The sequence below is a fragment of the Maniola hyperantus genome, chromosome 15 (assembly GCF_902806685.2).
Source record: "Maniola hyperantus chromosome 15, iAphHyp1.2, whole genome shotgun sequence".
Lineage (NCBI taxonomy): Eukaryota > Metazoa > Arthropoda > Insecta > Lepidoptera > Nymphalidae > Maniola > Maniola hyperantus.
This window is the reverse complement of record NC_048550.1, coordinates 1,324,376-1,349,419: the sequence shown is the minus strand read 5'-3', so window position 1 is coordinate 1,349,419 and position 25,044 is coordinate 1,324,376. Positions and strand designations below refer to the sequence as shown.

The window sequence follows — 25,044 nt, the reverse complement described above, 5'->3', positions numbered from 1 at the left end:
TTCTTCCAAAATTCGTACGCGATATTCGGCTCTCTCCGGATTTTTATGAAATATGAGACGTTTTGTGGCGAAATGCCTAGAAAGCAGTAATTTCGGCCTTGAAGGCTTCACCTTAATATGGATTTTATGAAATAACAGCGCTAATGCGGTAAGTATCAAAATTTTATAACCTCATTGCGCCATACAATTTTCAACAAGAAAATTATAAACTAACTAGAATTTTCTTGTTGCAGCTGTTCCCCTGTGTTCCCCATGTGTTCCCCTTGTGTTTCCCTATTTATCGTACTATGAGGTGATTTGCTTCAAAAATATGTGTTTGTGGAACCTGATTAGAACATGGTGTTGAAATGTCCCTTCACACAAATCGGCCTGCATCCGAAGATCTAGTGTGTCGGTTTATAAATCTTAATCAGTGGACTCTTTAAAATATCCTCCGGTGCGTGGCGAACGATATATTTTATTAATTTTAGTACAAATTTTTCATAACCCTAGGTCTAATATTTAATAATGTAACGGGTACCTATATTTCATAGAATTAAGATAAGGCAAGGAACGTAGGGACGCTATTCATAGTAATTTATTTTAAATATAAAATAAATAGAAAATAATTCAAATCCTTTTTTTGATTTGATCCACTAAAATATTTTTATATGACATTTGTCGCCCTGGAACAGAGACCTGATTCTTTTTTGGGATCCTAGTCGTGTTGATTCTCATGGTTTGGTGGATCAATATTTTAATTGCCGTCGTTCTTGTCTTACTTAGTGTTTTGTAATATTTTAAGGTGTATTGTAACCGTGTAACCTATTTATTGTATGCCTAGATACTAAGATGTTTGTCCTAGCATAGCTAATTTAAGTGTTCTTTCATGTTAATCAAGCGTAGCTTATTTTGAGGTATATTGTGTATTACTTATTATCTATTGCGAGTGAAATTTAATGATAAAGCTTTGTATATCTATAGATTTTGTAAACATTACCATGTTCGGTCAAGATTCTATTAGTATGTCTGGAACGGAGTATAGTTCATCACAAATTGTAAGTAATTATTATGTAAACAAGCATTTCAATCTTCAAAATTTAACTTAACATATTTTCTTGATAAGTCTTTGTCTTTTAGAGTTCTTAATCGTATTGCTTTTAATGCCAACTACCTAAATAGGTATATTTCCTCTTAGGAAACTTAACCTTAATACTATATAGGAGTCGTCGTGGCCAATTTTCTTGGAAAATGTAAGGTGCACAGCGACAGATAACAACTTTAATATTTTATTGACATCATCCTTGGTTTTGACTTTTATATTATTTTGACATTTTATCCAAATTTAAAAATGGAGAATTTCATTGTTCATTTACAAGAAAATGATTTCTTCCTTTCTAAATTTTATACTTACCTACTTATTTTACTTTTTTTTGAATTTCATTGACTAGACAATGTTTGTAGTCCTAGGTCGTGGTTGTTTGGATTCGTTAGGATGTCATTTGATGTGATAAATGCACCGTCGAATTACAAGACTTTCTGATCGGTTATTTGGACAGATTTTGATAACAAACTGTTTTGTCACATAGATTTTATTATTACAGATGATTTATTTCGAACTTTTTACCCTTAACTAAATTAATTAACGTTCTGATGCAAGACGATGACTCAGGTCAACAACATCCTATTGCCTACTTTTCTAAATTATTATCTAAAGCTGAACAGAATTATAGCGTCACTGAGAGAGAACTTTTAGCTGTTTTGTTATCAATTGAACATTTTCGACCCTACGTGGAAGGTACGGAATTTACAGTAGTCACTGATCATGCCAGTTTAAAATGGTTGATGAATTTAACTAACCCCTCTGGTAGGTTAGCTAGATGGTCCACTCGTTTGTCACAGTATAAATTTAATATTATTCATAAAAAAGGTAGTAGTCATACAGTCCCTGATGCTTTATCTCATATAGAAATTGCTGAAATTGTATCATGTCCAGAGGATATTCATGATCCATGGTATTCTAAAATTTTTGTAGAATGCCAGAAACATCCTTCAAAATTTAAAACTTATAAAGTAGAAAATGATACCTTGTATAAATATGTTAAGCCTAAATCTATTTTAAATCAAAATTTAGCTTGGAAAATAGTAATACCTAGAGAAAATATTTTAGAAACTATTAGAAATAATCATGATGATTTAAATTCGGTTCATTTTGGTATTCATAAAACCATAGAAAAATTGCGAATGCATTACTTTTGGCCTAGAATGTTCAAAGATGTCAAAGATTATATAAATAGATGTGATAAGTGTAAAGCATATAAACATTCAACTTCAGCTCCTTTAGGTTTCATGTCTAACCCTAAATTGGTCGATCGTCCCATGACTATGTTGTCTCTTGATATTGTAGGTCCATTGCCGAGATCTTATACAGGTTATGTTTACATACTTACCGTGGTAGATGTTTTTTCTAAATTTTGTTGGATCTTACCCATGCGTAAAGCAACTACTGGAACAATAATTAACTTATTACAAAAGGAAATTTTCTTGAAATTTGGCGTTCCGAAGATTTGCATACTTGACAATGGAGTTCAGATGACCTCTAGAGCTTTTAAACACTTTGCTAAAGAATATAACATTCCAAAATTATTTTATAACACTTTGTATACCCCTCAGAATAACCCAGTTGAACGCTTTAATAAGACTATTGAAACTTGTATAGCATGCTATGTTGAGAACGATCATAGAACCTGGTCTAAATATTTGCCCCATATACAGGCAGCTATTAATCTAGTTACCGGATACACACCTAATTTTCTTATGTTTGGTAGGGAAGTTTTCCTCGATGGGTCCCTACATAAATTTAATTCTATCTCTGATCCTTCAGAGTTAGTTATTGGTAGTCGTTCTGATTATTCGGACGCACTTCTTACTTTGAGTAATATTTTTGATAAAACTGTTAGTAATTTGGCTAAATCATATAGACGTAATGCCAAATACTACAATGTGGGAAGAAAAGTCATTTCTTATTGTGTTGGAGACATAGTTTGGAGGCGCAACTTTGTGCAATCCAATGCTGCTTCGTTCTTTTCAGCTAAATTAGCTCCTAGATTTGTTAAATGTAAAATAATAAAGAGAATTTCAGATACTGTTTATATATTGAAAGATTTGGCAAAGAATAGTACAGGTAGATACCATATAAAAGATATTTTTAAAATTTGACAAAATTAAAACTTAAAATTAATTTTATTTTGAAAAGGACTAAACAGAAGCTAACACAATAAGGACTAATCATTTTGAGTAGGATTCTTTGACACTCCTTGTCAGTCCTACTGATTTTATAGGATTTTTGGCTATTTTGTCAATCCTATCCTTTTGTAGCTTGCGGCTATGCAGTTGCCCCGCACTACCTTATGTGTATATATTGTACATTTTTATCTTTGTAGTTCTTTTATAAGGGCTCATTTTGTATAGGATTTTTGGCTCCTTTGTCAATCCTATACTTATTTTTGGTTGCGGTTGTCTTTGTTTGCACCGTATTACCTTATTTTGTTGTAAATATGTACAGTTGTTTTTATGTGGGATTACGGTTTAGCACATGCCCCGTATTATCCTCCTGCTTGTTTCTGTTTTAATCAGTCAAGTAGTTTTGTACATATGTACAGCTCTTTTGTGGGATCATGGTTGGCACATGCTCCATGCTATCCTCCTGCTTGTGTCTGTTTAACGGGCAAGTGGATGTAAATATTTTCTTTTGGATGGGTCTTTAGTACTCATATTCAGCCTTGTCTCACACATGTGGACATGTATGCTATGTCCTTGCTTAGGCAGGACGGTGTTTTGGATGTCGCTCTTTTGTAGTGCATCATTTTGGGTGGTTCGACACTGCGCGGCGAGGGTGCCCAGTGCTTTGTCCAGTTGCAGACCATTCCGAAAACCCTTTAGCTAGGTTAGTTCGTCAATGCGCGGCGAGGGTGCCTCAGCGGGTTGAACGGGTGCAGACTAACTCTAGACTCTTTTTGTTTAGGCTAAGTGTTGTGTTAGATTGGTTTATCATTTCACGGCGTTAGTGCTTAGTGATCTGGTCAGTAGAATGCCAATTCTAATCACACACTCTTTAGAAAGTTTTCTTCTCTTCTTCGCTAGTTTGGCTTACCATTTCACAGCGTTGGTGCTACGTGTCTGGTCAGTTGAATGCCAATACTATGCAATTTTAGTTTAAGATAAATTTTTTTGCTTTGAAGGATTGCTTCTCAATCCGTATTTATTAAAGATTATTTGGTCGTTTTGGCTTGAATGAATTTAGATATTTAATTCTTCTTTTGTTTGGTAGTTCCCTTCGTTTTTGCCTTACAGGATTGTTAAGGGTAAAGAAAAAAAAAAAAATTTTTTTTTCTTTTTCTCTAGAAAGGGGAAATTGTAACGTGTACCTAGACGGTCTCGTTACACCTTTATTATAATTGTTTTCCTTTTTATTTTGCAATAGAATTTTGACACTGACAGGCATTTGTTTACATCGGTAACATAACCTCTACCCATTATTATCTTCAAGGAGACCATAGATCAGTGTTTTGACAGTTGTTTTTTTTTTAAACGAAATTTATAGTAATTGATGGAAGACATTTGACATGACTAATGACTTGTCACTTTTCTTCCAAAATTCGTACGCGATATTCGGCTCTCTCCGGATTTTTATGAAATATGAGACGTTTTGTGGCGAAATGCCTAGAAAGCAGTAATTTCGGCCTTGAAGGCTTCACCTTAATATGGATTTTATGAAATAACAGCGCTAATGCGGTAAGTATCAAAATTTTATAACCTCATTGCGCCATACAATTTTCAACAAGAAAATTATAAACTAACTAGAATTTTCTTGTTGCAGCTGTTCCCCTGTGTTCCCCATGTGTTCCCCTTGTGTTTCCCTATTTATCGTACTATGAGGTGATTTGCTTCAAAAATATGTGTTTGTGGAACCTGATTAGAACATGGTGTTGAAATGTCCCTTCACACAAATCGGCCTGCATCCGAAGATCTAGTGTGTCGGTTTATAAATCTTAATCAGTGGACTCTTTAAAATATCCTCCGGTGCGTGGCGAACGATATATTTTATTAATTTTAGTACAAATTTTTCATAACCCTAGGTCTAATATTTAATAATGTAAAGGGTACCTATATTTCATAGAATTAAGATAAGGCAAGGAACGTAGGGACGCTATTAATAGTAATTTATTTTAAATAGAAAGTTATATTATAATTCAAAAATTTTTACAATTTTTCATTGTTTTGATCCTCCAACATATTTATCTGACATTTGTCGTCTCGTGAGAGAGTCCACGACGGAGTAGGCCCGAAATCCCTGCCTTGAGATTAAAGGTTCAGGCCTCTGCTCGGCTATCCGTGCGTCGTTCCTCCGGCTGGCTGGCGCCCGAATCTTATCTTATACTGTAGGGGAGGGCCATCCTTCTCCTACCCCTTATTTGCCCGCTGGAAGGAACAAGGTAAGTATTCTCCACCTTACCTCACCATATAAATAAATTTCTTTATTTTTGTAATTTTTTTTAATTTTTCACCCGCGCATTGGGAGTGAAAAATATTTTTATATGACATTACTAACATAATATTTTGTGTCTTTGTTGTCCGACAAAATAAAGATTATTTATTATTTACTAGCTTATGCTCGCGACTTCGTCCGCGTGGACTACACCAATTTTAAAACCCCTGTTTCACCTCCTTAGGGGTTGATTTTTCAAAAATCCTTTCTTAGCGGACGCCTACGTCATAATAGCTATCTACATGCCAAATTTTAGCCGGATCCGTCCAGCAGTTTGAGCTGTGCGTTGATAGATCAGTCAGTCAGTCAGTCAGTCAGTCAGTCAGTCAGTCAGTCACGTTTTCCTTTTATATATTTAGATTTAGTGTTAGTAAATTTAGGGTGTCCTCTTTTTTTGTAGACAATATTAGCTCACTTGGCGGGCGTGTGCGGCGTGAGCAGCGCCAGAGCACGCATGCTCCACGCGTGCGCGGCGCTGTAGTCGCAGCGCACGAAGAACAGCGCGCTGAACTCCTTGCAAAGCCGCGCCAGCAGCACGGACAGCCCCCACGCGCCGCAGCCGCCGCGCCCGCCGCAGTACTCCGCAGAGCACGGCTCTTGTCTACAAAACCAAAAACATCATGACTGCGTGTGTGTTTTAGCCGTTGAACTAAAACCTATATTTAAAAACTAGCTGATGCCAGCGATTTAGATTTTAAAAAACCCGTGGGTACTCCTTGATTTTCCGGGATAAAAAGTAGCCTATGTCACTCTCCCTTTCTTCTCTTCTTCTTTAATCTTTAACTTCTTATAATCTAATCTTCTGTCTTTAACTATACCCATGCAAAAAATCACTTCAACCCGTTGCTCCGTTGCGACGTGATTGAAGGACAAACCAACAAACAAACACACTTTCGCATTATATTATATTAATTCGCATATATTTAAGTGTAGTGATGCTATGGGTTGACATAATGTCTCACCTAGCCGCGTCATCATCGTCAGTCTGCAGCGCCTTGAAGAAGGTCTCAGCTATGGAGAAGGGCTCCTCGGGCAGCTTGGAGGCGATGTCCTCCGGCAGCCCCAACAGCTGCAGCGCCAGCGCGTAGGTCTCCGCCGCGGCAGGGAAGCAGCAGTACGCTGATTGTGTGTTGAGCAATCTGGAAAATAAATCTCGGAGTTAAATTGTAATCGCTGATCCAGGTATCCGTGTACCCTTAGTACGACATTGGACATTTCGACAATGTTCCATTGATATGACATCGAAAGACTATGACACATTATTAAATATATTATCCTACAATTAAAACATCAATTAATATATAGTAATTAGATAAGGCTAGCTTTAAGTTTTATTGTATTTAAAAAAAAAAAAAAAAAAAAAAAAAAACATCAATATTACTCATAATATTATTGTTGTATATTTATTATTCATCTATCACTATATTATATATTAATATATGTATATATATTATATATTATATATGTACCTGTATATATCTTTATCTATATATTATTATTAAGGCATTTCTGTGCCTATTAATATACATATTACTTATATTATAATTATTATCTTTATGTTCCCTAACAACTTACGTACACCTTAAACCCAGTTTTCACTAGCCCTTAAATCCTCTTCAACCTAGTTGCCTGGTAGAGATCGCTTCACAGCGATAAGGCCGCTGATTGTATGTTCTTCTTTTACATGTTTCTTTTTGTGTCTTTTCTTTTTGGTGTACAATAAAGAATATTAAACTAAACTAAACTAAAAAGACTATTAATAAATAATTTTAAATACATATCAAAAATTGCGTAACCGGCAGGAATCGAACCTGCATCTTCTGGGTTCGCGCCCGATGCCTTGACCACTCGGCCACGGTCTCGCTTACTGCCAGTGACGAAAACTCGCCCTCGTGAAATGCAAGAACTATACCTGTGGCAGCATTCCAGTGTCAGCCTCTTGTAATGTGCGGTCTGCGGCTGCGCCTGGCAAAGGTCGCGGCAGCGCAGCAAAACGCGTTGCGCGTCCGCGTACCAGCCCGCTTCGTTCAGGAAACCACCTGCACAAAACCTTACAGTTTTAAAAACACTTTTTTTTCCTTATTATTGAGTGCCAATTATTTATTTATTTTTATTTTATTTATTTTTTATTTAGACAAAAAAAAGCGAATAATTCACACCACACTTCCAGACCAAAGCACTAGACAAAAAGCCGCGACTGGTGTTGACAGTTTGCAGCCCAAATAGACCGTAGTCTGTGCTAGGGCTGACAAAATTCATCGACCTCATTCATACTATATTATGTTATATTATATACTATACTATATTTATACTATACTATATATATATATTCATACATTACTAAAACTATATTTTATTTGGTGCACTTTATATTATTATAGCTACTCAAATTGTATTACGATTAATGACTAATAAGTAATTTTATTTTAACCTAAACTTATAAATTATCTTATATACTAAGAAATTGTCCATTGACGCATCTTAGTCTTTCTTGATTAGAGATACACTTTGTTCACGTGTTATACACTAACTCAAAAGGTTTGGTCCTTTTCAGACTTCTCACAGTCTCCGTTACGTAAAGCAGCTGGGTTGCCTCAACGTTAACGTGTTGGTGTTTTAAAACACTATAGTCGACGCATTTTAAACTGAGTTGTCGAGTTATCTGTCTGTTTCGCTCGCACTTACCTACGACCTGTAAGTGTGAGCGAAACAGAGAGATAACTCGACGACTCAGTTTAAAATGCGTCGACTATAGTTCACCCCGAACTAAGACTGTTCGACCTTGTTAACAGTCCAAGACATCAACAACACAAATTAATTTCAGACTGTCGTTCCTGGTACAAGTCCGAGATGGAACCGCATGAGACTGCAAGCAACACAACTGCTTTCTATGAATCTGTATAAAATTGATTCCGAGCGACCCACACTTGACTTTAATAAAAATTAGCACTTTAAAGCATCATATTTTACAAACGGATCTAGAAATCGAAAAATGATTTTTAAAAGACCTATTCAACGACACCCCACACTAAAAAATAATTCATCCCCACTTAACATGTAGGGGAGCTACCCTTAAAAATATATTCATCACAATTTTATTTCACCACATTGTCGGCGTGATTAAATTTTTATACCCATGCCAAATTACAGATTTCTAGCACTAATAGTCTCTGAGATAAACCAAGGACGGACGGACATGGCGAAACCACCGTAAGGAATTTCACCCTCACCACCTGGGTGTCTGGTGCACTTCGACCGTCCGATGTACCAGATCCTTCTTTCCACACACATGCAAACTATGGAACCATCTACCATCGGCGGTGTTCCCACTAGATTACAACATGGGGTTATTCAAGGGGCGGACCAACAGATTCCTAAAAGGCCGGCAAGGCATCGGCGGTTCCTCTGGTGCTGCAAATGTTCATGGGCGGCGGTGATCACTTAACATCAGGTGACCCGCCCGCTCGTTTGCTCGCTATCTCTATTAAAAAATAAAATAACTAAACTATAAGGGTTCCTTGTATACTACGGAACGTTAAAAAGGCGCTCTTTCTGTCTCTTGGATACCCTTGTGTTAGGTACACTCACCAAGCCTAAGTCCAAGTTGTATGAGGGAGTTGTGTGATTTGGAGTTAGCGTCGCATCGCGCGAGGTAGCTGCCGGCCAGTTCCGCTGACAGCTTCGAGCCGTGTTCGATCACCGCCTGCAAACCGGACAATACACATCAATAACAACTATAGGCTATAACTAGCTTATGCTCGCGACTTCGTACGCGTGGGCTACACAAAGGAGATCGCCCTCTTCTTCTTCCTTACCTTATCCCACGCTACGTGGGGTCGGCACAACATGTCTTCTTCTTCCACTCATTCCTGTCATTCGTCAATGTATAATCCACCTCTTTTTCACGCAATCTATCCACCTTTTCTTTGGTCGTCCTCTCCTCTTTTTTCCTTCCACATGCATACTTAACATTCTTCTAGTGACATGGCTTCTAGTGACAAAGGAGATCGCCCGTGGGCCCTCTTTTGTGGCGTCGTGTCGAAACTTATTTTTTTTTAATGTGTTAGTTTTTACGATTAAGTATATGTTTTACTACGACTTTTCTTTGGCGTCGTATCAAAACTTTTTTTTTTTAATGTGTTATTTTTTACGATTACCTATATGTTTTACTACGACTTTTCTTTCACCCTATCATTAAAAATATCTACAATTACGGTAAGAATCGTAAACATCCATTTATTTTGCAGAAGTATTAATTAAAAATAACCTCAATATCAGCAACATAAAAATTAAGATGTCTTTAAACCAGGGTGAAATAAAAGGAAATCGTTTGCAAAATTTAAAAAGGTAATTATTTATCTACAAAATAAACTTAAAACCATGGTGACATAACAATTATATTGGAGGGCCTAAAGCTCCTAAGAAAATGGGCAATCTTCTTTCAAACCTCTATTTCATCCCCTTAGGGGTTGAATTTTCAAAAATCATTTCTTAACGGAAGCCTATGTCATAATAGCTATCTGCATGCCAAATTTCAGCCCGATCCGTCCAGTAGTTTGAGCTTTGCGTTGATAGATCAGTCAGTCACCTTTTTTCCTTTTAAATATTTAGATTAGATAGAAGTCGATGTATGACCCGCAACGCCTAAAAAAGCGTTTTTGACACTGACTACTCGACAGCTAGTTACATCCTAGAGACAGGATTTATAGCGACAAAACATAAAAAAATCGATTGCAAAGTGCCGAACAGACAAACAAACAAACAGTCCGACAAGAGAACCAGAGTAGTCGCGGGTAAAGATATATAAAGAATCGATATATATATTTTCCTCATTTATTTTCAAGCGTATCTACATTTAATTGATGACGGTCGTGTCGGTGATATAACAGGGCAGTAAATAGATTGATTGTTGGCGCGCAACGCACGTGGCTCAGGGCGTATGCCGCCCATGGCCACAGTAGCCACAGTACACGACAGAACCTCAATTTACATTGAAAGGGAATGGAAGCGAATTTATAAAACACTAGCTGATGCCCGCGACTACGTCCGCGTGGAATTAGGGTTTAGGGCTCATCACGTACCTCGAGGGTCTAGCACCCTCGCCTTCCTATAGCAGTGCTGAGTATAGTGATAGGAAGAGCAACCAACCTGGAAGCACTGCAGTAACCGAAGCTGCGCGCCGGAGAAGCGCAGGAGCCGCTCGAACTTGTCCAGATCCGATAGCTCCGCTCCCAGAATGCACAGTCGCTTTTCCTGGAGCATCTAGAACAAAAAAAAGACATTTAGACACTATTTCTCTCTCCAAATATATTTAATACTAGATGATGCCCGCGACTTCGTCCGCGTGGATTTCGGTTTTTAAATATCCCGTGGGAACTCTTTGAATAATCCGGGGTAAAAAGTTTGACAAAGACGGTATTTAAATAAAGAGAATGCATGTAGGTTAATGACGACTGCGTTGGAGATAGCAGTTTTTCTCACATCAAAGATACCTAGTCGTTTCATAGCCTACCTAGCGTCAAATGTAGGTAACGTTTGACGCCTGCCAGTGTAGGTCAAGCCTCGACGTTTTGTTACAAGTTTGACAACGACAAAGACGGTAAGCGGTGCTTTAATGTGTCTATGTCCTGCGCGCCACTTTACCCAAGGAACCTGTTACTGACACAATTTGAGATGGATAACAATCTTAGAGCATTAAAGATCATTTATAAAGAGAATGCATGTAGGTTAATGAGGACTGCGTTGGAGATAGCCGTTTTTCTCGCAAGTTTAACCGCACATAGCTGGGCAGCCATGCGTGCCCGGTGCCGTACACTAGTGCCGATTAGCGGCGACCTACATCACGAGGCAGCACCCCACCAAGTTATTTAATTATTACGGTTACTAAACTCCGTCTCTCATCGATGAAAAATATTATGGCTAAACCGAGAAAAGAAACTGAAAATTACCTAAATCCATATTTGTCACGTTGTAGTTTGTGCCCAACAAACCTCGGTGATAGTAATTTATTGCGAATATTGCGAGTTTTTATTTAGTTTTCTGTTTTATTTACGGTGCATTTTCAAGAATAAAGCAAGCAAAGATTACAAAATGGCATTGACAACAATTAATAATTTACTTAGTTGGACCATGAGCCACAAATCAAACTAAGTAACTCGAAATCAATGTAATGTGGTAGTTAAAAAATAAACTTAAAGTTCTCAATATCTCCCACGGATATCACGCTCCAAGTTTCATTATTTTTTTGGTAAGTACATCTATACACATCGGTCCTAACCTCAATTTGTCGGGATGTTACGCACATTATTTAACACCTTCTAATTAGATAATACAGTTAATTAAAACACGCACATCCTACTAAAGCAGATATAAACAATTTAACTAATAACCAATGGTTTAACGCGAGGCCGTTAATTAAACGAGAGCTAAGCGCGTTCGCGAACTCATTATCGATAATAATTGGATAACGCCCTACGGAGGTCGATATCAATTACTTGCTAACTAGTGATTACTTGAAAGACATATCTATAGAATTAGATAAACCCAAATTCTATACAACATTAATGAATTCATAGGTAAAGTTTTTAAGTTTCTTTGTAGGTGGATAATCTCTGGAACTACTGAACCAGATTTGCAAAATTATTTCACCAGTAGAAAAGCTTTCTTATAATTATTATAGGCTATATTCCGGAGTAGGTTATATATAAAAACAAAACCCTACATACGTACGTATGATACGTACTAAAGATGATACAATTACCCCATTGTTTTCCTTAACAGCACGCTTAAAATACAACGCAACTCAGTAAACACAATTTAAATGAATGCTATGCAAATACTGCTCATTCATACAAACACACTCGTTTACATCTTAATGCTCGGGCCACATTACGGTTAACGTCAATGCCCAACAACGCCATAATTATTGCGATAATTCCGCCGATAATCAACGCGTTAAACTAAGTGGCTACACTTGAACGATTAACTTTAAAATTAAATTGGGGCTAAAATTGTCTAACGCCAAACGGCAATGTGAATGTCGTTGTAATTTTTTTTTTAAATATTAGCCAAGTTAATTGCTGACTACTATTCCCTTTTCCCGCAAATTAAGCGTAAAGCTTGTGCTAGGAGTAGGTACGACAATAGTGCAACGGGTGGGATCTGAACCGGCGACCTTTCGATTTTCAACCCGTTGAGCTATCGAGATTATCGCATTAGGTCGTGGCTACACCTACGGTTAACGGCCATTAACGCGTTTATCAACGGCCGGCGTTTCCCGTTGATGTAGCCGGAACATAATCTGGCCGCGCGAAAGTGCTCAACGAAAAGAAGCATGCTCGTAAACATACGACATTGTAAGCTAAATGGTTTTCCGTGAATTGATTCCGTAGGTACACTACAAAGTGTAATATTATGTAAACCTAACATTGTCTGCATCAGGTTCTCAGATCAGCGGCATTACCCACAGTAGCCGGCAGAAAATATTGTACATCGACCTTTAGAAAGAGATAGGTAGTAAGGTATTGTCAACAAAAAATAACACTTTTTAATTTTTAGGGTTCCGTACCTCAAAAGGAAAAACGGAACCCTTATAGGATCACTGTGTTATCTGTCTGTCAAGAAACCTACAGGGTACTTCCCGTTGACCTAGAATCATGAAATTTGGCAGGTAGGTAGATCTTATAGCTGACATTTGGGGAAAAATCTGAAAACCGTGAATTTGTGATTACACCACACAAAAAAAAATTGTGGTCATGAATGAACTAATAATTAGTATTTTCAATTTTCGAAGTAAGATCAAGTGGGGTATCATCAGTGGCGTGCAGGTCATAGAGGCATAAATGCACTGCTTACCCCAGTTGTAATGGCTCAATGCATATTTTTCATTATGACCTGCAAGTAAATAGGTTCCTACCTAACTAATGCTTACCTTGGCTTCAAACACTGTGCACGCCACTGGGTATCATAATATGAAAGGTCTTCACCTGTGCATTTTAAAACAAATTTTTATTTATTTTTATGCATCATAGTTTTTGAGTTATCATGCAAAATGTCGAAAACATACGACTGAATTACGGAACTCTCGTTGCGCGAGCCTGACTCGCACTTGGCCGGTTTTTTTATGTGATGTAACCACAAAATTCACGGTTGCCGGATTTTTCACTTGACTTGTGCTATAAGACATTGCTACCTGCCGGATTTCGTGATTGTAGGTCAATTTCCTATTGGTTTTTATTGCCCCAAATTGACAGACAGACAGACAGACAACGAAGTGATCCTATAAAGGTTCCTTTTGAGGTACGGAACCCTAAAAATAAACTACGTTTACATATTCACTTGATCTATTTGTTGTAACAAACGCAGGCGCCATGGCCGATGCCTCGTTACTCGTCATACTTGTCAGACAGTCGGTGTCGACCATAGAGATATAAAGAGTTGCCCTAATGTCCTATAGAAAATAGCGGATCGGAAACTAGCTCAAGCTTATCGAAATTTTCATAAGTGTGTAAGAGACACCACTACATTTCAACATAACTATAAAACGGGGTTTCGGCACAATCCGCCATTTGCTGTGCCAGCGTAAGTACTTGTTTTTCTTGTAAATAAATAACCTAATCTTTTGTTATGACAGCTGATTAGCTGATACTGTGAACAAGAGCCGCCATTTTCTGTGCCAAAAAATACACGGTAAAACCGTAGGTATTTTCTCTCTATTAGTTTAAATACTCTAAGGTGTCGACGCACTCAATGCCAGCGACGCGCGACGCAATCAATCCGTGCCATCTACACTGCATGTGCATGCGTGCCATTGACGCCGCGTGATGCAATGCTTGTCATTTACATCTAACACTGTAGGGCGATTGTCTAAAACCTGCATCAATCATTATTACAATCTCAATTGTTCTGATTCGCTGAATTTGTGCGATTCTTGTTGCAACAATGCATTGTGCCCAATAGTGAGCGAGCATTAACTAATCAGAGATGATTGCGATCGTGACATTGTAGCTGTCAAACAACCGCGGTAGGGCCACTGAGTTATCTTAACACTATCTCAACGCCACTATCTTTATCCAAGGGGAGCTTAGGCTTTGGTCAAGAGACGCAGCTAGCAGATATTTGAAGTTTATATAAAAGGAAAAGGTGACTGACTGATCTATCAAGGCACAGCTCAAACTACTGGACGGATCGGGCTGAAATTTGGCATGCAGATAGTTATTATGACGTAGGCATCCGCTAAGAAAGGATTTTTGAAAATTCAACCCCTAAAGGGGTGAAGTGGGGGTGTGAAATTTGTGTAGTCCACGCGGACGAAGTCACGAGCATAAGCTAGTTGTTAATATATGGTGCCACAAAAGTTACACATTGTTACCTAATGTTACCGTGTTGCACAATGTTGTTCCACAAAAGATAACTGCGAAGTGGATGCACAAAATAAACAATAACATAAAAGGAAAAATTAATAAAAAGAAAAGCAAGTTATATATTCTTCAAGAAATAAGACTAACGGATTCAAACAGACTTATGGCACCCTTAGGGCGTCTGTGCATTCATCCGTGATTTTACGGATCCGTGAAAAAAATAAGAATACGTATTTGTATGCCGGCCACTTCGAAGAATCACGGATACGAACCGAATACACGGATGAGTACATAAACGCCCTTAGATGCAGGACGATGAATTTATGAACTTTTGCCGCCTCTGAGCTAGAGGAACTCTTTTGTATACCTATTGCCCCGGCGAACTTCGTACCGCCTAATAGTAGATTCTTTAATTTTTTTTAATACTTATTCTGCTATTCGGGACACTGGGTCAGCCTTCCCGGAACCCCTCCACTTACACTTAAACTTTATGGTATGGTATTAAAGTTCAAATTGACTTTTAAGTATTATTACGAATCTTTTGTATGGAATATAGAAAAGTGTTGTTTTTAGACTTTAACAGGCAATTTTTTAAATTTTTCTCTCCGTAAGAACCATCCTCGTACTTCAAGGAATATTATAAAAAAGAATTAGCAAAATCGGTTCAGTTGTTCTCGAGATTTGCGCTTAGCAACACATTCAGCGATTCATTTTTAATTTTTATATATTGAGATAAATAGAAGCTATTGTCACAACGCTGAAGGTTCCACAATTTGCATCTAAGGAGATGAGATAGTAAAAGAATGTTAGTGCCATGAGCGAGACCAATAATTAATCTATGGTTAGTGCTTATCTGTCACAGACGTTTATTTATATCTGTAGACTGCAACGACCCAGAAGGACGACACCCGTCCGTGGCCCGTGCACTACATACCCGTATCTTTGGAACTTGGGAAGATAAGGAAAGCGAAGTCGGTCGCCCCACATACCACGTATTTATGTAAAATGTTTTGGCATCTAATGACCTCCTTCAATGACGAATGTCCTCACTTAAAAATTTCGTCCAACTCGCGTCTTGTTATTTTGCTGCGGCTAACTACATCCTATTTACAGTTAATAAAGCTGTCAGCCTGTCAAGCAATTTACTGTACCGAAATCTAGGTTTGGTAAATAAGTTACAGTACGCGGCAGAAAGTAATGTACATCGGCCTTTATAATGACATTTCGGCTTTGTAGACCGTTGTCTCTGTCACTCATGCCTATATGACGTTTTGTCGGTCTCGACGACAGGAACAACGCTCTACAAATCTGCTATCACCTTCTAAATGTCGATGTACATTACTTTCGGTCGCGTACTGTACACTTAATTCATCTGTACTGCCAAAACTGTCCTGAAATCCGTTTGGTAAAAACGATACAATAAATTAAGCCGTCCTGCCAATCATCTACTGTACCGAAATCTAGTTTAGTTAACCTTCGGGAAAACGGGATTACATGGCACAAAGGAAAACACGTTATTTCCTTCAAAAAACTTAATATGAAAATCTGACTTTGATATATAGAAATCATAAAACCTCCCTCAACTATAGTCCGGCAATCGGGGAGGGAACGCCCACACACCCGCACAGCCCCAGGTGACGTGCGGGTGCGCGGGGCGTCTCCCCGCCTCATACCCCGATTGCCATCTCGACCTGTCGTGTAGATACTTAATACACACTATTGTATCATCATAGACTGCATTATCTTTTATCAACCAATATACCTGTACCAAAACCAGTTCCTGTACCAAAAGATTGTTGCTACCTACAAAGTAATAAATAAAGTAAACAGTTAACAAGACAAGATTATATAACATAAACCTGTTAAACATATAACTTAATATAGTTTTGCAGTCCTCTGAAATTTGTAGAAGCATGAATTTAGCAATTCCCAAGGCAAATATTGATTACATCCGAATAGATACCAAGCCTATCGGCCTATTATAAACCATGGCATATAGCACATAAGTATTAAATTCCCTTGACATTTACGGGGTACACGTTGCTAAGAGGTGCCCGATTGGCAAGGTCGCTCGGTACGCCAAGTTTCTATCCGAGCTATAGGTATTAGGTATGCTTTGTTTTGATATATTTGTGCCAACTACTGTATTTATATAGCCTAGTGGCAGAGTGAACTAGAGAGAGGGAACGGATTGATTCTGAATCGACGATAATGTCAAATATTAGGCTATTGTGACGTAAAATCATAGAAAAATAGGACTACAATCTGGCAAAGTGCATTGTGCTGACATGGCACTGGAAAAAGCCATATATTAAGAGAAGAAGAAGAAGAAGGACTACAATCCTGCTACAATCCGTCAAATGTACTAACATTTGACGGCTGCCAGTGACGTCGATGACTCGGCGTTTTGTTAGAAGTTCCCCTGTCGTGAACTGTGCTAGTGATTAAGACGACCGCCTCGTATTCGAGAGGTCGGGGGTTCGATCCCGGGCACACACCTCTAACGTTCTTAATCACTTGCGTTAACGGTGAAGGAAAACATCGTAAGGAAACCTGCATACCTATAATGTTCTAGCCTACCAATCCGCACTTGGTCAGCGTGGTGGGCTATGGCCAAACCCTTCTCATACTGAAAGGAGACCCGTGCTGCAGTGAGCCGGCGTCGCGACGGGTTGATCATGACTATATTTCCTATGGTAATTGATTCCGTTTTGGTAAAGTGGTTTTTGAATAGATTCCTGTTGATTGATTGATAAGTTATTAAGACCTCTTTTTGATTTGCAATTCAATTCAATTCTATTCGCTTCACAAGGTCTTTGGAATCGTTGTGCCAACATTTAAATTGACTTCTAATCTTTCAAAATTCTTTCCTGTACGTTTTCTTTGTTTAGTTTCGAGATCCAGAAACGTACATAACTAACCCCCCATTCCCGTCTATCGGGCCCGGATTTTAATCGGATATTCCAGCGGGCAGAACATCAGTACCCTTATCAGTATCCGCTAAGAAAGGATTTTTGAAAAATCAATCTCTAAGGGGGGAAAATAGGGGTTTGAAATTTTTGTAGTAGCATAAGCTGGTGTAAAATAAAATAATAAAATAAAAATAAAAATCGCAATCACATCCAAGTCTGCTTGCATCCACTGCTGGACTGCCTTTTTTGAGATCATACAACCAAATACAGTGATCCACCTTCCAAATCCACGTATTTTCCGCCACCCTCTTGACTCTTGAGGTCATAGGTACTGTTGATGAGCATCGTGCCGATAGTTTCCTCACCATGTTTTCCTTCATAGGTCAAGCAAAGTGATATTTAATTGCTTGAAAAAAAAGCACATAATATTTCCGAAAAGTTAGTGATGCGTGCCCGAGATCCCGTGATCTCCCGAATAAAGGTTGACGTCTTAACCATTGGGCTATGTATCACCGCTAGGTTTCACAACGCAAGCTCAATATAGGAAGTTTGTATCATGTGAGGAGCCTTGCGTCTGGCGGGGTAACTGTAGCAGGGCAGGGCAATAAACTGCTGCGCAACGGTTGGGTAAAGTGACCGGTCAAGGTTACCCGTCTACACGTGCCAATACCAAAGTGGGTAAATGTACCGCGTGTTGCGTTAAACAGCTACCAACTCGAATTGGGTTGTTTTGCATTTACATATTGTTAGACGGATAAAAACTAGGTGATTGTTTATCTGTGGCGTGCTCTGCGAAGTAGCGAATCTATGGGAAACGTCACTCTGAGATGGCGCGTAAAAAGAGTAGTTTGGTCTTGTGCTGATATAACTAAGAATTACTATGTGAACAGTGAATAAAAGCCTTCTAAAGTATATCAAAGTGGTTTTCATTCTAATAATATATTAAATACTAGCATATGCTCTACTGACTGACGTGACTACACAAATTTCAAACCCCTATTTCAACCCTTTAGGGGTTGAAATTTCAAAAATCCTTTCTTAGCGGCAAGGATTTTTCAAAATTCAACCCCTAAGAGGAATGAGCAACCCCTGTAGTCCACGCGGACGAAGTCGCGGACGAAGTCGCGGGCATACGCGCTAGTTAGTTAAATAAATCAATTGGGCCTTGAACAAAATATAAGACTGTTGTTAAAAAATCTGCATCATTTGACTGAAATTGCAAGATATGAACCCTAAATTGGTTTAGTTTTAATAGGCAAATTAGCCCAAATAGGTGGCGCAACAGCAAACAAAACAAACGAGCCAATTAGAGCAACCAGTGCGCAACACATCGCCTATTTTCACAATCGCATCGCTGTCTAAGGTTAACCTTGACCGCTCAGTTTGCTCAACTCAACCATTGCTCGGCGGTTCCCTCAACGATCCGCCGGACGACAAAAATGATCTATAGATCAATCAATTCTCGATCGGTTTTTGTGCTCTACTTTTTGTGTCGTTATAAATAAATAACTTGAATGACACGAGAAATGTGTATATCAGACGTAGGTCTTGTAAATGGTTATTTTGTATCAAGATCTTTAGAATACTTTATGCATAGTATGCATGAAAAATTATAAGGATGAAGTTCAGTGAAACACTTTCGGTGGAATGATCTTGACATGGAACATTTTCTTAAGTACCTACAGTACGCGGCCGAAAGTGATGAACATCGGCCTTTAGAATGACATTTCTTCTTTGTAGAGCGTTGCCTCTGTCACTCATACCCATATGACGTTTTGTCGGCCTCAACGACCGAGACGGTGCTCTACAAATCTTCTGTCTCCTTCAAAAGATCGATGTTCATCACTTTTGGCCGCGTACTGTACATAGTATTTAAGCGACCTCCCTGGCGCAGTGGTAAGCGCTGTGGTCTTAATAGTGGGAGGTCCCGGGTTCGATTCCTGGCAGGGGTTTGGAATTTTATAATTTCTAAATTTCTGGTCTGGTCTGGTGGGAGGCTTCGGCCGTGGCTGGTTACCACCCTACCGGCAAAGCCGTGCCGCCAAGCGATTTAGCATTCCGGTACGATGCCGTGTAGAAACCAAAGGGGTATGGGTTTAATAAAAACTGCCATACCCCTTCCAGGTTAGCCCGCTATTATCTTAGACTGATCATCACTTACCACCAGGTGAGATTGCAGTCTAGGGCTAACTTGTATCTGAATAATAAAAAAAAAAAAAAAAAAAAAGCGAAAATATAATTTTTTTTAATCACAAATCGCTTACAATTAGGTATTTACCCGAACTATCCACAAATGGGCTGATATACCCGATCTCTTCACAATTATTTGTGACTCTCCAAATGATTCAAGAATTTTAAGTGAGCATGATCTTCGGAAGACAATTTGGAAAAAGAGGCATTTTGCTTATGTTGGGTGCGTGTTTCCGCACAATAGAGGACTGAAAACTTGAAAAGGTGCATTGGCTGAATGACAATGTCTTGGGTTGCACAAAAACAAGGAGTGGGCAGGAATTATGAGTGTTGTCCAACTGATTGTCAAGTGCTAGTATATATCTACTATAATATAAAAATGAATCACTAAATATGTTGGTCATCGCAAATCTCGAGAACAGCTGAACCGATTTAGCTAATTCTTTTTTTCTTATAATATTCCTTGAAGTACGAGGATGGTTCTTACGGAGAGAAAAATTAAAAAAAAATTGAACCAACTGTTAGGCGGAACGAAGTTCGCCAGGGCAGCTAGTTATGTATAAATTAAAAATAAAAATTATATTCCGTGCGCGGGAATTTTTAATAGCCTCCAATTTATTGTTACAAAGATCGAATTTCAGGGCGCTGACTCTAGAAAGTTCCTTTGAAACAACTAGAGCGTATTACATTACATTACATGATGTTCTACGTAAGAAGCGCTCAATAAACATTGATTGACTGTGGAACACGTCACGATGTAAACCATAACAATACGGTATTTGACAACTAGTCAAATCAGTAACTTTTTATCAAACGTCAAAACGCGCGCTTAGAATGCGAGATTCTATGAAATACCGGTGTGTGACGTCACAATCATTTGACGTGTTTTTTTTTAGTTTAATCGATAATTTAAAATGGTTATTACACTTAAAACCAACAAAGGAAGTAGATTTTACGTATTTTGGAAGACCCTCTATTTAATAATCACTGAGAAATAATTTATTTTTGATGTAGTCCAATAACCAATTCAAGCTTGCTTCAATCTCTTGAGATTGATAATTGGAATGCTCCAGTTAGGTAAATGTTACTTAGCTAGGTACTTTCTAGATGTACAGTACGCGGCAGAAAGTAATGCACATCGACCTTTAGAAGGAGATAGCAGATTTTTAGAGCGTTGTCCCAGTCGTTGAGACCGAAATATTATGGCAAAAAGCTCCCGTGGCGTGTTAAATAGTCTATCCATATAAATATGACGACTTGCGTTGGTATCCGACAAAACGTCATATAGGTACGAGTGATAGAGACAACGCTATACAAAGCCGATATGTCATTCTAAAGGCCGATGTACACGTATCTAAGTTTAGAGGTAATGGTCTCTTGAACTACAAAAGTAAAGTAGAACGCAATATTACGTTTATAGATAACTAACTAGGTACATTGTTTACGATTAATTGACTGACTGGCTCTGATTACATTACTATGTTACCGATTTTGGGTTAGTATGTTTACTAGCCCAAAATCATGTATCTTTACTTATCCGATTCAATCTTGATAACTACTATCTTAGCCTAAATGTAAAATAAGTGTGTCAGTTAGGTCATTTTTGTGACACTAGCAAAAATCAAAATATTTCAGTTAATATTACTCTAATTTTTCGGGGTCAAAAGAAAAAAAAAAAGGTCAAGTGCGAGTCAGGCTCGCGCAACGAGGGTTCCGTACTACAGTCGTATTTTTCGACATTTTGCACAATAATTCAAAAACTATAATGCATAAAAATAAATAAAAATCTGTTTTAGAATGCACAGGTAAAGACCTTTCATATGATACCCCACTTGATACAGCTATCTTACTTCGAAAATTAAAAATACTAATTATTAGTTTATGACCACAAATTAATTTCACAAAAAATATTAAATGTTTTTCAATTTTCTAAGTAAGTTAACTGTACCAAGTAAGGTAACACATGAAAGGGCTTTACTTGCACATTCTAAAACAGCTTTTTATTTATTTTTATGCATAATAGTATTTAATTTTCATGCAAAATGTCGTAAAAAATATCTGAGTGCGGAACCCTCGGTGCGCGAGTCTGACTTATTATTCGAACTCAGTGACAACAATTGGGTATTTGACTACATCAAAAATAAATTATTTTCCAGTGATTATTAAATAGAGGGTCTTCCAAAATACGTAAAATCCACGTCTTTTGTTGGTTTTAAGTGTAATAACCATTTTAAATTATCGATCAAACTAAGAAAGCACGTCAAATAATTGTGACGTCACACACCGGTACTTCATAGAATCATGCCATACCTACCTACTAAGCGCACGTTTTGACGTTTGATAAAAAGTCACTGATTTGACTAGTTGTCAAATACCGTATTCTATTTCCTTCCTCCTCTATCAACATAGTAGGTACCTCGATGTCAACGACCAGTTAACATAATTAATTTAATGATAGTAAATTATTATTTATTATTTACATTAGATACAATTTCGTTTACATCCGTGTCGTCTCTGATAGCATCGCATTGCTTTGCTAACTATCATCGTAATTACTGTATCTAAAGTATTTTATTTGTGAAATAGTTCATTAGCGATAGGATCCTAATTTTGGATGTTATCATCATAATTACTGAGTAGAAAAATAAGATCATAATCATTTGCGCCTGTACGTAAACTGTTGAAAGGGGCTTTCAATGGTAAAAATATTAATTCACTATGAACACTTGAACACCTGAATCTTGATAACTTAGGCGGGCAGTAACTCTGCAGCATCAGGATTAAGGAGTTGGATCCAGAAATTTTTATGGGACCACCACGGAAACTTCCTGTTGATTAAAAAAAATTATTTGCAAATCGGTCCAGAAACCTCGAAAAAAATCGATGTACTCGTACCTACATACACTTTCAAAAAACGGGCCGAATTGGAACCACCTCCTTTTTGGAAGTCGGTTATTCCCCATCCCGTGGGAATTCTGAAAAATCTGGCCTTATTTCTTGACATATAAATGTCAAGAAATAAGGCCAGATTTTTCAAAGGGTAAAATTTTTTAAAGGGTAAAATTTCTGCTTACTAGATCCAACGGTTTGGCTGGGCTTTTCATTCTATGTTACTGATCACCATCTCTACGCTGATCACTCACCACAACAGGTACCTACACTACATGGCGATAGCGACCTACCACACCTTCCTGCCCTGGTTTAAAGCCCTGTGTAACCCTGTGTACGCCAAGCTGCTTGATGCGACCGTCAAGAAGCTTCATCGAGCAAAACAAAACTACGTGTTTGACGTCAAGCTGTTTGACTGCCTCGGGAGCCCACCTTTGGACTGGATCAGAGGCAATTAGAGTAAGGAAGTTCTCAGTTTGATTCTGAATCGACGATATGTCAAATATTAGGCTATGGTGACGTAAAATCAAAGAAAAATAGGCTACGCTGAATAAAATGGTAACATTTTAAAACTTTAGTGTGCTCAGTAACTAAAGTGCAAGTATTTAGTCCGATTGGTAATCGAGCTGCCAACCGATCTCTGTAACCTATTGCCGTGGCCGCGGAAAAAACAGAAACATGTGCGCAACTGTGCAAGCGGGGCACCGTGACCGGGTTGCGGCTCCCTAGGCTAGGTGAGGCCGTGAGGAAGTCTAGACGTGCAATGTGTTAAGGCTGCCACACACGTGCCGGTTTGCTTGCTAAGCTAGCTACAGCTAGCGCGCACCACGGTGCGGTGAGATGCGGCGCGTTTTAAAATCCGCAAATTTGAATTTTAATCTATCCAAATCCGGTGCGGAATTAATTCCGCAGTGTGCGCACTTAGTTCACGGATTTTGTGGGGAAAAACCGTACGGAAATTTTCCGTGGTGCGCGTTAGCTTGAAGCCACACGATGCGTTGCGTCAGCGGTGCCGCTGCATCATCCTACATAGGAATCACTGTACAATGCTACACGATGCGTTACGACGTCGTGCGGCGCCGCACCCTACGCGCAACTGACATGGGACTAGAGAGACGAAGAGACGCGGCAACGGCCCATATGGCACCTAATACTCAAATCAAAGCGGTGCGGCGACGTAAGGCACCGGAAACGAATCGTGTGGCTTCACTCTAGACGGCGCCAGCTTCGGTGCGATTCTATAGCCTTCCACCCCAGGCCTATCGCATATATCAGTGCACCTGGAATGTTTTGTACACAAAGCAAAATGTTCCACCAAATAACTCCCGAGCTACTAATTTCAATTCACTCCCTGTCACATGTATGAGAGTCGCTGGCATTCTGGCGTAGTTGAACAGCTACAGAATGATTATCGCAATGGAATTATCGAAATCACATGTATGGGCCATACATGGTGACTGGTGAGATGGTGAGTGTCAGCCATACAGTATGGCTGACACTCTCACCATTGAGCAATGGCTAAAATGTAAATTGCCACAATAATACTATAAATTCAGCCAAGTAAATCAATTAGGTCAAGTCCTTGACACAGCGGCATGCGAGGCGGGAGCGGGCAATGATGCAATTCGTTTTATAAGAGCTCCCGCAGACTTATGTGCCGTCCTGGACTAAAGCGGGGCGGACAACAGGCCGGCACCATATAATGTGTATTGTATCATTGCCCCTGTTCAGTCACTGTCGTTGAGTCTACCTATACGGCCCTACAATTGTAATGTGACAATCGTAAAGTTTGTGCTAAGAGCGCAGAAGTCGTCTTCAATACAATGATACATATTATCGACCGGAGTGTGTATGTAAAGTGCATGCAGACCAGTGCGTGTGCAGCGGGCATTACATGGCAGCCGACACACATACCTGGACAAACGGAGTGACAATAAGGCAGTGGTCCGACGCCGCCGGCGAGAAAACGACTAACTATCGGCGATTTTCTCTCTCAAGAAACGCACAATAAATGTACACTCCGTGTAAACGAAAGAGATGCATATAATATCACAAGTTGCTCTCTGACTGTTCACACTGCCGGCGACGACTCGCTTCACTAGTTTAGTCGCTGAGCGACACGCTTTCAAAAATAAACTGGCTTAGCGATATTCGTTCAGCGATGCGA

The 25,044-nt window shown here is 38.8% G+C and overlaps 1 protein-coding gene across 1 annotated transcript in view; it reads right to left on the bottom strand.

Moving 5' to 3' along the window:
• Pat1 (Protein interacting with APP tail-1) overlaps positions 1–25,044 on the bottom strand; it is a 67,071-nt gene that overhangs the window by 9,146 nt on the left and 32,881 nt on the right. Inside the window, exons 2-6 of the mRNA XM_034975850.2 lie at positions 10,676–10,789; positions 9,116–9,230; positions 7,440–7,566; positions 6,490–6,666; positions 5,943–6,128 (exon numbers count right to left, since the gene is read on the bottom strand). Of these exons, the coding sequence (XP_034831741.1) occupies positions 5,943–6,128; positions 6,490–6,666; positions 7,440–7,566; positions 9,116–9,230; positions 10,676–10,789 (719 nt within the window). The remainder of the gene's footprint in view (positions 1–5,942; positions 6,129–6,489; positions 6,667–7,439; positions 7,567–9,115; positions 9,231–10,675; positions 10,790–25,044) is intronic.